Genomic DNA, 13,230 nt, shown 5'->3' with positions numbered 1-13,230 from the left:
CTCTGTAGTACTCATTTTTACGTTTTTATTCGGATGATTTGTTATTTTTTCTCCATGTCTATGTGGAGCTGAACTCTTTAGTTCTAGGGTTTTGACACAAACATGAAAGTTGACATTTGATTATTGTGTATATCTATTGAATTTCCATCATTGGGCTGCTTATTTATTCCTGTGCTTAATTGTTTGATTATCTGGCCAATAGTTAGACACTATCTGGGGTGCGTGAGTTGAACTGGAAAGAGGGAATTCACGTACGTAATAAGAATAAATAGAGTTTGTTCGATTTAAACGCTTCCCTACTGAGGATAGAAATATACCCTGTAGCCCTACTTAGTTGGATACAGAGATATAAATGCGTTCTTGTTAGTTCTTGCTATCATAGAAATATAGACGTTAAGAGTAGCATCTACGGGCTTGTGAGTAGTTCGAAAGAATATCATAAAGTTAACATTAACCCGTTGTTGACACCCAATTTTGTCCCTCCTTTATTTCAATTTATTTCCTGGAGCTTTTAAATTTATTAACGAGCTAAGTATTTTACTTTCACTACTATTTCTACTATTATTGATATCGTTACTTTCATCTTCACTATTCTACTATCAACATTACTGTTATTACTTTATCACAATTTTAAATGGTTCGTCATCGTTTCATTTTCAGATTTTGTACTCATTATACTTTACTAAATTTTTACTTTCCACATACTAATTATTAATTGTCTTCATTGTACTAGTCGTTAAATTAGAAACCCAAAAGGAATTAAGTTGAAGGAGAAAATACCACAAAAGCCCAACTCTCATCCGGCCATGTCTAATTTAGCCCATACCCACTATTACCCGACCCGACCCGATTGTTGAAACAAGATGAAACATTAGGTTTCATCATTTTTTCTCCTCGCCCGCACAAGTCTCTCTCTCTCTCTCCCTCGTCGTCTTCTTCATCTCCTTTCCCCATTTCCTTTTTACGAAACTTGACAAAACCCTGATCCGAAATGGAGCCTCTGTTTTCCCATTTGTGAACAACCCTCCAGACGCACCACTTGTCTTCTTCTTCCTCCTCAGCATTTCTAGCAAAAAACAGAATCCCTTTAGCTGTTGAACAGCTTTGCCCATATCATTTCCACGCAAAATTTGTCCCATATCTCGCTCTACCTCGCGTGTCCCGTCGTTGAAATAATTTTTGGTTTCAATGCAATCCTCATAGAGAAAAATCGGTCCGTTTTGGGTACGAATTTGCAGCAAATCATGTGAAGATCTGATTGGATCTCAACGGATCCTCTTCTTTGACTGGCTTTTGAAAACCTAGACTAAAAAAATCCCGCCCAAAACATGGTAAAAACCCTAGACCTTACTTCCTATAAATACATCCTATTAGCATTTTGGAGGGGACTCTTTTCCGCCGACTCCCCCTTCAAAGCTTAAAAATCTACCGGTTCATACTAGTTTATTCCTAACAGATTAGATTTCAAAATTATTTTTTACTTTTAGATCTCTGCCCACATTCATCTGTAGAGGAGAAAAAAAATATATACAAAAACAGTTTCACTTTACTTCTGGACATCGATTTCAAAATACAAAACTTTATAGAATCCGCCAAGACGAGAGTTAGATTCGAGACCTTGACGTCCTCACTTCACTGCACCCACAAAAGGTCAGTGTGTTCTTTTCTTTCAAATTTGAAGTTTATGATATGTTCGTGTGTTTGTTGTTTCAGTTTGGCCAAATTTCAGTTTGAGCCGCTTAGTAGTATTACGCAATTCATGTTTTAGTTAGTCTAATCTCGATTCGTTTTATATGTTCATTAACGGCTTCAGTTTGGTAGTCGATTTGTTCATATAATTTCATGTGTGGATGATTAAGTTAATATTGTTCGGTTTTAATTTATCGGTACAATGCATAATCGGGATCTGTTCTACTTAGTTATATGATATTTTGGTTAGAAGCATGTTAGTCAATGACTGTTATCGTCGCTTTTCGACGTCATTTTTCTTAATCTGAGTCACCTTTTTAATTAACTCTTGGTTAACAAAAGCTCAACATGATTTAGTATATTCGTTTGCCCCTTTGTAGTCGGTCCTAGATCTAGTTAGTCTCATCTCTTGAAGTCGAAATAAGTGTTGAATCCTTCTTAGCATGATTCATCTTGTTCTTTCCTCTAAAAAAGCGTGGTGAAATCAAGTATGGTTGTCTATTCTTCGAAGTTCATTACCACGTTTGCTCCATGAGACTCGTTTCTAAGTGGTCCATTTACATGCTAATATTCACACCCTAGGTCTGTTTATAATTATATCTTTGGATTTTGTACTTGGTTTGTCCGTGATAAGAACTGTTAGATTTGGATTAAGTGATCAACATGATAAAGCAAGATTAATGAAATTAATTTAGTAATTAGTTAATCATAATACGTTCCTAAGTCACTGGGCATTTTAATGAAATATCCTAAGGATTTAGTTGTGCTAGTTAAAACCTTGCGGAAAAACGGTTTAATCTAAATTGCTAGACTCTGATGAAGAATATTGTTTAAATGCCACCGTATGACTTGAATCCTTGTACTTCAAAGCTAAGACCACGTCTCTTGCGTGTATATTATTATTTCCGGTACATTGTGTTCTTGTGTGTGTGGGATTCGGATATTGAGACTACTTATTAATCATATTAATATTAATGGGTCTCTAATCTTTTTTTCTCTAGAACACCGTACAACATCCTCTCTCAGTCATTTTGCTCTTTCTCAAAACATAGCCTCGAAATGAGACTCGCTATTACTATACCTGGGCATGGAGTCAACTCATTCCACATTTCTTGAACCATAGACAGAGAAACTTACTTGTTTTCTTTATTTTGGCATTCATTCTGCTGGTCGATTTTTTTCGTGCTTTATGTGATTTGTGTTAGGACCCATGTTTGACGTAGAATCTGATGAAGTTCTTTGTTGGTTTCAAGATTCTTATTCTAGGCTAATAATTTAACCCTCTGTTTGCCACGAAAGGATATAGTTTAGTTGAGCTAGAAATCTTTTAAAATTGTTTTCCTACATCGCATTATTTAACGTGTGCTAAACCTCTGCCTAAAAGATATTATTTATATTTTTACAAGTCCTATTTTAAATAACATTCTTATATATTTACCTATAACTTTAGTAATACTTACAAATTATTTCTTAAATGCTATAAAATGATACATTTCCACTAGCCTAACTAAAAATATTTGGAACTTATAGTTAATACCTTCCCTCTAGGTTAATTGAACCCATACCTAGAATATATATATATATATATATATATATATATATATATATATATATTTTGACTTAGGTTAAAATAGGGTATGACACCTGTCAACTAGTAACTAGGAAATAAAACAGTAGAACGGTCAGAAGACTCAATTGGATTGTTAGTGGTCATAGCCCTAGATCTATCTCGTCTCCGAAATAAATCTGTTCTTTCTTGGTTGAAGTTCATTATTTGCTTTCTTTTATTTTTAGTTAGTTTATAATTATATCTTTGGATTTTACTTCTTGTTTAGACAATTAGCATTAGTCTAATTTAGTAATTAGTTAATCATAAGTTCCTGTGGGTACGATATCTGGACTTTAAATCCTATATTACTTGTACGACCACGTATACTGGCGTGTGTATTTGGGAGCAACATAAAGCAACTTGGGAGCTCCAATTCTGGATAGAAGGAGTTGTACATGGTCGAAAGAAAGAAATGAAGACTTTTGAAACTTGTCATCTGAAAACAAGCCATACATATTTGTGTGGCTGTAAATCTATATTAAGGTACTTCAATACAAAAATATTTGAAGTTAACCTTGGTAAGCCCTCATATATATATATATATATATAAAGTCTTGCCACAATTCAGTCAAAGATATCTAAAATTTGACATTGTCAAGTACACAACTTCAACCAAGAATGTCTGAAGTTGGCCTTGGCAACCAAACTTCAAGAGTAAATGTTTGAAGTTTGGCCTTCACAAGGCCACACTTCAAAAAAAAATGTCAAAGTCAGACTCACGAATTTTGCAACTTCAGTCGCATATGTTTTTAATTATTCCCCAAGCAGGTAAACTTACAAAAATAAAATAATCAAATAAAGATATAAATTGAATGTCCGCCCCAAAAGTGAGTATTTGTGCACTTTGGCCATAAAAGTGGTCTTTTATTCAAACGCATAAAAGATTTACAAAAAATGAAGTTTAGATTTTAAATTTATAAGCTTCAAATCCTAACTTTGTCTTTACTGACCGAAAAACAAATTAAAATCATACGTACAACATTGATGGAATGTTGCATGCATATAACATCGGAGTAGATAACTTGCAATCAACTTTTCCCGTAAATCATGCAAAGACTTACGTAGCACAACTTACGCTATGATCCAGGAAGTGTTAATAATTAAGGTAATCAATGAAGTAACAGATGAATGAAACAAAAGACTTCCACAACCATCGTCGGTGGTCATATAATGTTAGGCTTCTTACCCAAACTACACTTAGTTGCAAAAGAAAACATCAAAACCAAGCTGTCACTATAACATGATTCTTCAATCTCAATTTAGGTGATATACTTTTCTTTTTAATTCATTAAAAAAAGAATGTTACATTTTGTAAAGAAATGGATCATAAACCTAACTCAACCCCAAAAGCTAGTTTATAGGGGAGGATATGAGCCCCACTATTGGGAAACAATAATTGAGATGGGTCTTGCTCTGATACTATGTAAAGAAATGGATCATAAGCCTAACTCAATTCCAAAAGCTACCTCATGAGGGGAAGGTTGTTCAAGTCCATATAAGGAGTCCACTCATTCCTTAAACCATTGACATGGGATATTCTAACACATTTATATGATTTAAAGCGACACAAATGTCTAAGCCTTGTTTTAAATTACAAATTTTAAAAATCTTTCTTTGTTTCCTGAACTCATTGTTGAATCGAACAGTGCGTAGCAACCTTTAACTTTTTCTTTCCCTTTTTTGGTGTTTGGAACTCACTCGCCCGATTCATTTGAATTTGCCGCCCCACTTCGAGTCGATTAAAGGGGGAAACATTTCAAAAATATCTCTATTCCCAAAGCTTGAACCCTAGATTATTTCGAGTCGCCTAACTTTAGAATTCATAAGGTGTACATCTAAATTTTGGATCCGTTACTGATTTAATTTGCTCTGTGATCTTAAACATAATAGGAGAAAAAAACAGTTTGACTGACGTGAAGCTTCTTTTTCTTCTAAATCAAGATTCAGGGGAAGGGTTGCAACAATTTCTTAAAAACGTTTTATTTACTGCATGTATAGCTTACTTCAAACATATATATGCCCCTCCGTGACACTCGGCAGAATTTCGGTTTGTTCAATTTAATTCTTTTCTTAAAATGTATCAGTCGAGGTCGTGATTTCTATTTGCTTAATTATTTTCCTGTTTATGATTTAACAAAAATACTTGCTTATGAGAATCACAGTTTGCATGTGCTTGCACAAATGAACTCCCTAGCAAGATAATATTATATAGTACTTCCTCCGTTTTAATTTATGTGAACCTATTTTCTTTTTAGTCCGTGCCAAAAAGAATGATCTCTTTCCATATTTGAAAACAATTTACCTTTATGCAATGATTTATAGCCATACAAAATAAATGTGCCTCATTTTACACCACAAATTTAATAGTCTTCTCTTTTTTCTTAAACTCCGTGTCCAGTCAAATAGTTTCACATAAATTAAAACTGAGAAAATATTAATTAAAAAGAAAAAAAAAATATAGTATGGCAGCAGGATAATTGAACAACCCTATTCCATGTTGGATTCTTGAAATACTAATAATGCATCACAAGACAGGAACATGAAATTTGCCTCCGATCCCTTGTTTTAAGCCTACAAGAATGCCTTAAATCACAATCAGGGGCGGCTCAAGCACATTAGTGGCCTAAAGCCAAAATTGAATGAATGCCTTAAACAAAATAAGAAAATACACTTTTTTTTATAAAGTCTATTCTTCTTGCTCTTTGAGATGCAAAGTTGTTAATAACTTTTTTATAATCGATTTCTTTTAATATTTTTTTTCAATTTATAATATAACCAATTAAGTTAATCTTTCTTGAGACATAGTACTCTAGATGTGTCAAACTTCTAATAATTCTTTCCTCTTATATGAAATTTTTTCTTTTTCTACTAATAGGACTTAAATATTATTTTTTTAACAAATAACCTATAACCTGTAATTTCTAAAAAAAAAATGGGCCCCCTCAAATTTGGGGGCCTAAGGTACCCTGCCTTTTTCTTCTTAACCCTATAGAGTCGGCCTTGATCACAATCAATGTGCAGTAGTCATACGAGTTTAACTTATGTGCACTGATAATATATATTTTATTCATACCATTAAGCTAGTTACAATAACTTAACAGTAACATGTAACTCTCGATAATAAGTCATGATTTTTTAATGTAGATATAAATGTAATTAATCGGACTGCTATGTCTAAAATGGACAACGGTCTTCGCAGAAAATGGCCATGCAAATTAATTGGTTGACTCTCCATTGCCCCATAAACAATCTAACACTAATGATTATTCTAAATCATATTCTTTCTTATATATATATAGTACTCCAGTAGTACACTTCAGTCTTCACATTCACCATTTAATTTAGAGATCTATAAATCATGGCTAACATTTATCATGCTAAGCTTTTCTTGGCTCATTTTATGATATTTGTTCTGTTTTTACCTTTTTTCCAATCTTCTGCTGCTGATTTTCATCCTATCAAATATGTTTCTCCTTCCAACATTTGCAAATTCACCCCCCATCCTAATTTCTGTAAATCAATGCTCTCAACAACTGAAAATGTCACTTCCAATAATGTCTATGACTATGGTCGATATTCTATTCTCAAATCTTTATCTACAGCGCGTACGTTCATTTCCGTTGTTCAAAAATACCTTAGAGAATCCGAAAAATTAACAATTTCCGCGATTCATGCTCTTGAAGATTGTCAATTTTTAGCTGATCTCAACATAGATTATCTCTCAACCACCTTCAAGACTGTAAATGAAACTTCCAAGATTTTGCCAATTTTGGAAGCAGAGGATGTGCAAACTCTATTAAGTGCTATTTTGACAAATACACAAACTTGTTTGGATGGTCTCCTAGAAATTACCTCTTTTCCTTGGAGTTTGAGAAATGACATTTTAACCCCTCTCATTAATGACACAAAACTTCATAGTGTTTCTTTAGCTTTGTTCACACAAGAGTGGGTCCCTAAGAAGAAAAAGGGATCCAAAACTCACCCAATTGAAAACAAGTCAGCTTTCAGAAATGGCCACTTGTCTTTGAAAATGTCGGCAAGAAACAGGGCCATATTTGAAAGAATCAGTAGGGGAAAGCTGCTCCAGCAACAAGATGATGACCAAATTTTGGTTAGTTACTTTTATTTTTTAAGTTACCATATTAAAATTGATAAGAGTTGCACCACAACATTATGCATATACAACTACAATCCTCATCTATGAATACGAAGATTGTGGCTAGTACCTTACAACAGCTATAAATATTAAATTTCCATGGCTATTTCAATTCCATAAAGAAAATTTAACCAAAAAAATCAAAGTGGCGAAGCTAATTCCTCGTTTTGCTATAGTTGTCAAGTATATAATGGCTATAATTACCTAGATAGTTACAAAATGTATAATAACAATAATTACGCCTCAATCCCATGCAAGTTGAGTCGGCTATATGAATTCTTGTTGTTCCATTTAAGCTCAACTCATGCCATCATCACGCCAAATAAAATAAAAGTGAACATAAGCTAATTATATATAAATAAATGTAATAATACTTATAATAATATTAGAAGTCCTCTAACAAGACTAAAACCTATTCTCAACTAGTAGATATCACCAAATGAATCATTGTCCTCCATTGTGCCCTTCTTTTAGCTAAGTCTGCATTAATTTTAAGAAATCTTAGATCTTTCAGGACAACTTCCTTCTACGTGAGGTCTTCATCGTCTCTTTTTAATACCTCAGTAACCATAATTTCGCACTTACGGAAAAAAATTTCATAGCTAGTCATAAATTTTTGGCACACATTTAAAGTTATTATAGCAAAACTTTTAAGTCACACTAGATTTGATGAAACAAAATGTTTTTTATTTGAAACTTTGACACAGGAACGTGATGACCATGTTTTGGTGAGTGATGTTGTGATTGTAAACCAAACTGGAAGTGGGAATTTTAGTACCATAAATGAAGCTGTGGCTATTGCTCCAAATAAGACTGATGGTACCACAGGCTATTTTCTCATATATATTACTGCTGGCGTGTATGAAGAGTATGTTTCAATTGCCAAAAACAAGAGGTATTTGATGATGATTGGTGATGGTATCAATCAAACCATCATTACTGGCAACCATAGCCATAATGTTTCTGGATATTCAACATTTAATTCTTCTACTTTTGGTAAGTGCCTCCATAATACTCCTATCTTGTTAAATTCCAAGCAGTAATCAATTTTGAGTTTAAGTTATATGCGCCGCGATAGTATAAAGATTTTTTATAATATGAACCATGTTGCCTGGACTCTTCAAGAATGTCGACTGTGTGTGTCGAATTCTTCAAAAGTAGTGTGTTTTAGAAGGATTTGATACGGGTGCAGCAAAAATTTTGGAGAGTCCGAGCAATATAAAGTATGAGTGAAACTTAATCGATTATAGCATGTTATTACTTGATTTTGTAAGTTTATATATCTAACATTCTCACTTGATAAGAAGAGTTACTTGTTATAGGTCACCTTAACCCAACAGTGTAGGAATTTTTGCGTTATTAGTACACAGAACATAAGCTCATATATTTTAAGAGGGTAAGTTATGCATATTGCTAATGTATAGATTATTTATACCATCATCTTAAAGTTGACCTACAACAACATGTAACTCTTCAAGCAAGTTTGATGTAGTGATCAATAAAAATAAAGTAATAGGAGTAACATGTTATACCAGGTTAACTAGAACTGATGGCGTAAAAGTTCTTTATACTGCCACTTAAATCCTACTTTTAGTTTTAAATGTGACAAATATTTTATACAATCATGTCACTCATACGATAATTATGCATAACTTTTATGATATGATAAGCTAGCACAAGCTGGTGATTTGGTAAAAATACTACTCCAACAACAGGGGCAGGGCTGGCTTATCAGTTATGGAATCATGTGAACATAGTAGTTTTTGCTCAATTCCTGTACAAATATATAAGGAAATTTTCTAAATATTTACAAAATATTTGACTGTGAACCATTATCACTGTAGTATTAATTAATTTGAAGTCGCCCTACGAATCCATAAGCTTCAAATCCTGGATCCGCTTCTGGCCAACGACTTGCTATCATAGAAAAAGTTCACTGATAGTGTAAAGATTGGATCTGCTTCTGGCCAACGACTTGCTATCGTAGAAAAAGTACACTGATAGTGTAAAGATTGGATAGATAAAAGTTCAGTGATAGTATAAAAACTTTACACTATCAATGTATATAGTCATCACCACCATGATACGATATGACACAGCCAAAAAAAGTGCCTCATTGAAAACGGCCTAGCTAACGAGCAATTTTAACTTAATTCACTGATGTTATTCACTGATGTTTAGCCTTTTTCTGCAGCTGTGGTTGGTCAAGGATTTGTTGCAGTTAACATAACATTCCAAAACACAGCAGGACCAACCAAGCACCAAGCAGTTGCAGTCCGAAATAGTGCAGATTTATCCACATTCTATAGTTGCAGCTTCCATGGGTACCAAGACACATTATATGTACACTCACTCAGACAATTTTACAGAGAATGTGACATTTATGGTACAGTAGATTTCATATTTGGCAATGCTGCTGCAGTTTTCCAAAACTGCAACATATACCCGAAACTCCCATTAGAAAATCAGTTTAATGCGATCACAGCTCAAGGCAGATCAGATCCGAATCAAAACACAGGGATTTCGATTCAAAATTGCACTGTAAAACCAGCAGATGACTTAAAATTCAGCAATAGTAGCACGCAAACGTACCTTGGTAGGCCTTGGAAGGCGTACTCGAGGACTATTTTCGCGCAAAATTTCCTCGATGGATTTGTGAATCCGTTAGGGTGGAGAGAATGGTCAGGGGATTTTGCACTTAATACGAGTTATTATGCAGAGTTTAATAATACAGGGCCGGGTTCTAATACTACTGGCAGAGTCACTTGGCCTGGTTTTCATATTATTGGTGCTGCTGATGCTGCAAATTTCACAGTTTCTGAGTTTTTACTTGGAGATGATTGGTTGCCACGAACCGGAGTGCCATATTTTAGTAGTTTAGTATAAGAGTTTAAGTTATATACATCTTTGGTGTCGGGGAGGAGCCAGCTTCAGAGCTACGGGTTCGACAAAGTTCAGTAGCTTTAGCTCAAACTTTGTATTTGTTTTTTCAAAAAATATTTTATATATAAGAATTATTCATTCAAAACCAAATAAACAAAAAAATTGTGAATCAGAACTCATAAACTAAAATTTGTAGCTCCGCCTCTGATCGGTGTAACAAATTTTTTCCAGTATCAAGTCACTCAAAGAAGGATGTTTACATGTAAGCTTCCTTAAAATGTAAGACGTTAATCTTGAAAATAAAATAGATTATCTGCTACAACAAGGTAAAGTTTAAGATACATAAACATGCGATGTAGAGGTAACAAAGATGAGGAACATATATGACATCTGAAGAGGCATATATGCACAATACAAAAAGATAAGCAGAGATACACCAGAAAATCACTAATTAATTAAGACGTGATCAGCCATTTAAGTATTGATTACATAATTAATCGCCAATAAACATGGACGATCAAACACAATGATAAATAAGAACGGAAGGAAATAAAATCTTACAACTTCAATCGCATATGTCTGAAGTTGTTCACCAAGAGGGTAAACTTGCAAAAACAAAAAGAGATAATTTCAATAATATACAATCAAGCATAAAATATTATATCCACGTAGCCATATTTTTAATTTACATCCGCATAGCCATTTCTTTTTTTGCAACTGTTTATACACACGGCATGCAACATTATACACTTACTGTAGACAATGTATAAACCTTGTATAAGAGTATATAATCTATATTATTATAAAAGCATGAATACAAATGTTGGTTGACCAAAATATCCTTTAAATATTGAACGACTTTTATACCCTTAATATAGTAGAATCCTATTTCTTTTGGACATACTTCTTAAACCAAAAAATCTAAAACTATAAACCTAAAAGCACGTTACTAATATCTAAAATTTTACCTATTAATATTTGAATTTGAAGTCAAATTACGTTCTGAAATAAGTCTTTAGAGATGACATATAATCCTTTTATTATTGTAAAAGATTTGAGCAATTACGTTTGCACAAGTTAGGATTATTGTAAAACTAAAGAGACATACTAAAACTATAAACCTAAAAGCACGTTACTAATATCTAGAACTTTACCTATTAGTATTTGAATTTGAAGTCAAATTACGTGCTGAAATAAGTCTTTAGAGATGACATATAATCATTTTTATTATAGTAAAAGATTTGAGCAATTACGTTTGCACAAGTTAGGATTATTGTAAAACTAAAGAGACATACTATTCTTGTAAGTCCTTCTTGATAGTAATAAAAACTAAAGAGACACATGCAATTTTTTTATAATGATAAAAAAAGATAAAGAGACCTACTATCTTTATAAGTTTTTCCAAAATTAACGGTAAATTTATCCTACATTTTTTTTTATTGAACTTCGCACTAGAACGAAGGTGGAGATGATACAAGCCTTCATATTTTTTAGGACATATATAGTGTGACAAACTATATCAAATAACGAAACTGGCACATGCCTTCTATGATTAATTTGAATGAGAGAAAACTAAAATTTATGAAGTTTGATTTCTACTCCTTTGATTTCTATTGCATAGTTCAACTACATGTTTTAAAAATATTAATGCAGTTAAAATTTACTATATTTTACACAAAATTTATAATAATTGATAAAACTTATTTGGCGAGATAACATATTTGTATAACCTCCTACTCACTCAATAATTTCAAGTAAATTACACGAGTGGGTAGATGACGTGGTAACACACTAAACGCAAGTGTTTGTTGGCAAAAATATCCTTGAATAATTAGTTTCATATTAAATAAAAATATAATAATGCATACTTAGACTTCAATTGGAATTACTCCTACTGTTTTGAAATAGAATGCCATCGAAGAATCCAAGTATACAACGAAAACTTTTTGCACTTTGTGTTATAAATCTTATTTGGTCCATAAGTTCGATTTTTTAATTAATGGCATGACTTATTGGCTTTAAATATTTGTTTAAACAAAGTAATTTAATTAGCAATAATATTACCTAATTAACATCTTCTTGTTATTATTGGGATTGATGGGAAATATGGTGTTCTTAAAACTTCAAGATATTCTTATAATTTAATTTTTTTTATTAACAACTTTCCACACTTTTATATTTGTAAATAACAATAAATAAATATCGTTACATAACCCCTAATATTGAATATCTTAGTCGCAACGTGTTTCACTTGTGGGAAAGAAAAAAAAAACTATACACCAAGAACATAATTTTTTGAAAAGTATTAAGTGGATATAATCTTATATTATAGTAACATTTTTGCACCTCATAGAATAAATATATGTAATTATAAATAAGTACCTTGCATAATCGAGATTGACAGGAAGTATCGTGCAAAGCACGATTATAGAGACTAGTAATGTATAAAAGGGCCATTTCGGATAACTATTTTCTCTAAATAGACACATAAGAGTGTATTTTCCCCAAAAAAAAATAAAAAATAAGGTTATATATTAAAGGGCATTTTACATAAATGACTACACTTTGGGGGTTTAAAATTTTCCATAGCTATAGTTTCAATATTTACATGGCATAGCTATTGTTTTCCTGCTGTATTCATAAAACGGTCTCGCTGTATTCATGAATACAGTAAGTAAAAATGTATTCAAAAATTCTCTTTGTTGTATTCAAGTCATATGTATTCATCTCAGTCGTATTCAAGTCATATGTATTCAACTCAGTTGTATTCATTTGTAACTACTTTTAAGTTGTATTCACTTTATTGTATTTAAAAATCAGTGGTATTCAAACAACATAGATATAAAAAAATATTGCATTCAACTTATTGTATTTAAATTCGATTGTATTCAAA

At 32.5% G+C, this 13,230-nt stretch overlaps 1 protein-coding gene across 1 annotated transcript; it reads left to right on the top strand.

Annotated features, from left to right (window-relative positions):
- The first annotated feature begins 6,533 nt into the window (after positions 1 to 6,533).
- On the top strand, positions 6,534 to 10,367 carry LOC132050684 (probable pectinesterase/pectinesterase inhibitor 41). The gene is made up of 3 exons (XM_059442064.1): positions 6,534 to 7,409; positions 8,162 to 8,450; positions 9,649 to 10,367. The coding sequence occupies exons 1-3, from the start codon at positions 6,657 to 6,659 to the stop codon at positions 10,338 to 10,340; spliced, it is 1,734 nt and encodes a 577-aa protein (XP_059298047.1). The 5' UTR covers positions 6,534 to 6,656; the 3' UTR covers positions 10,341 to 10,367.
- Positions 10,368 to 13,230: the final 2,863 nt, after the last annotated feature.

Source organism: Lycium ferocissimum, chromosome 3, assembly GCF_029784015.1.
Source record: "Lycium ferocissimum isolate CSIRO_LF1 chromosome 3, AGI_CSIRO_Lferr_CH_V1, whole genome shotgun sequence".
NCBI lineage: Eukaryota > Viridiplantae > Streptophyta > Magnoliopsida > Solanales > Solanaceae > Lycium > Lycium ferocissimum.
This window is presented reverse-complemented; position numbering and strand designations above follow the sequence as displayed.

Excerpts from the sequence above, each read along its gene's own strand:
- LOC132050684 (XM_059442064.1), top strand. The coding sequence starts at position 6,657 with ATGGCTAACATTTATCATGCTAAGCTTTTCTTGGCTCATTTTATGATA. Across the intron at positions 7,410-8,161 it reads AAGATGATGACCAAATTTTG|GAACGTGATGACCATGTTTT; the intron begins GTTAGTTACTTT and ends ACTTTGACACAG. Across the intron at positions 8,451-9,648 it reads ATTTAATTCTTCTACTTTTG|CTGTGGTTGGTCAAGGATTT; the intron begins GTAAGTGCCTCC and ends CTTTTTCTGCAG.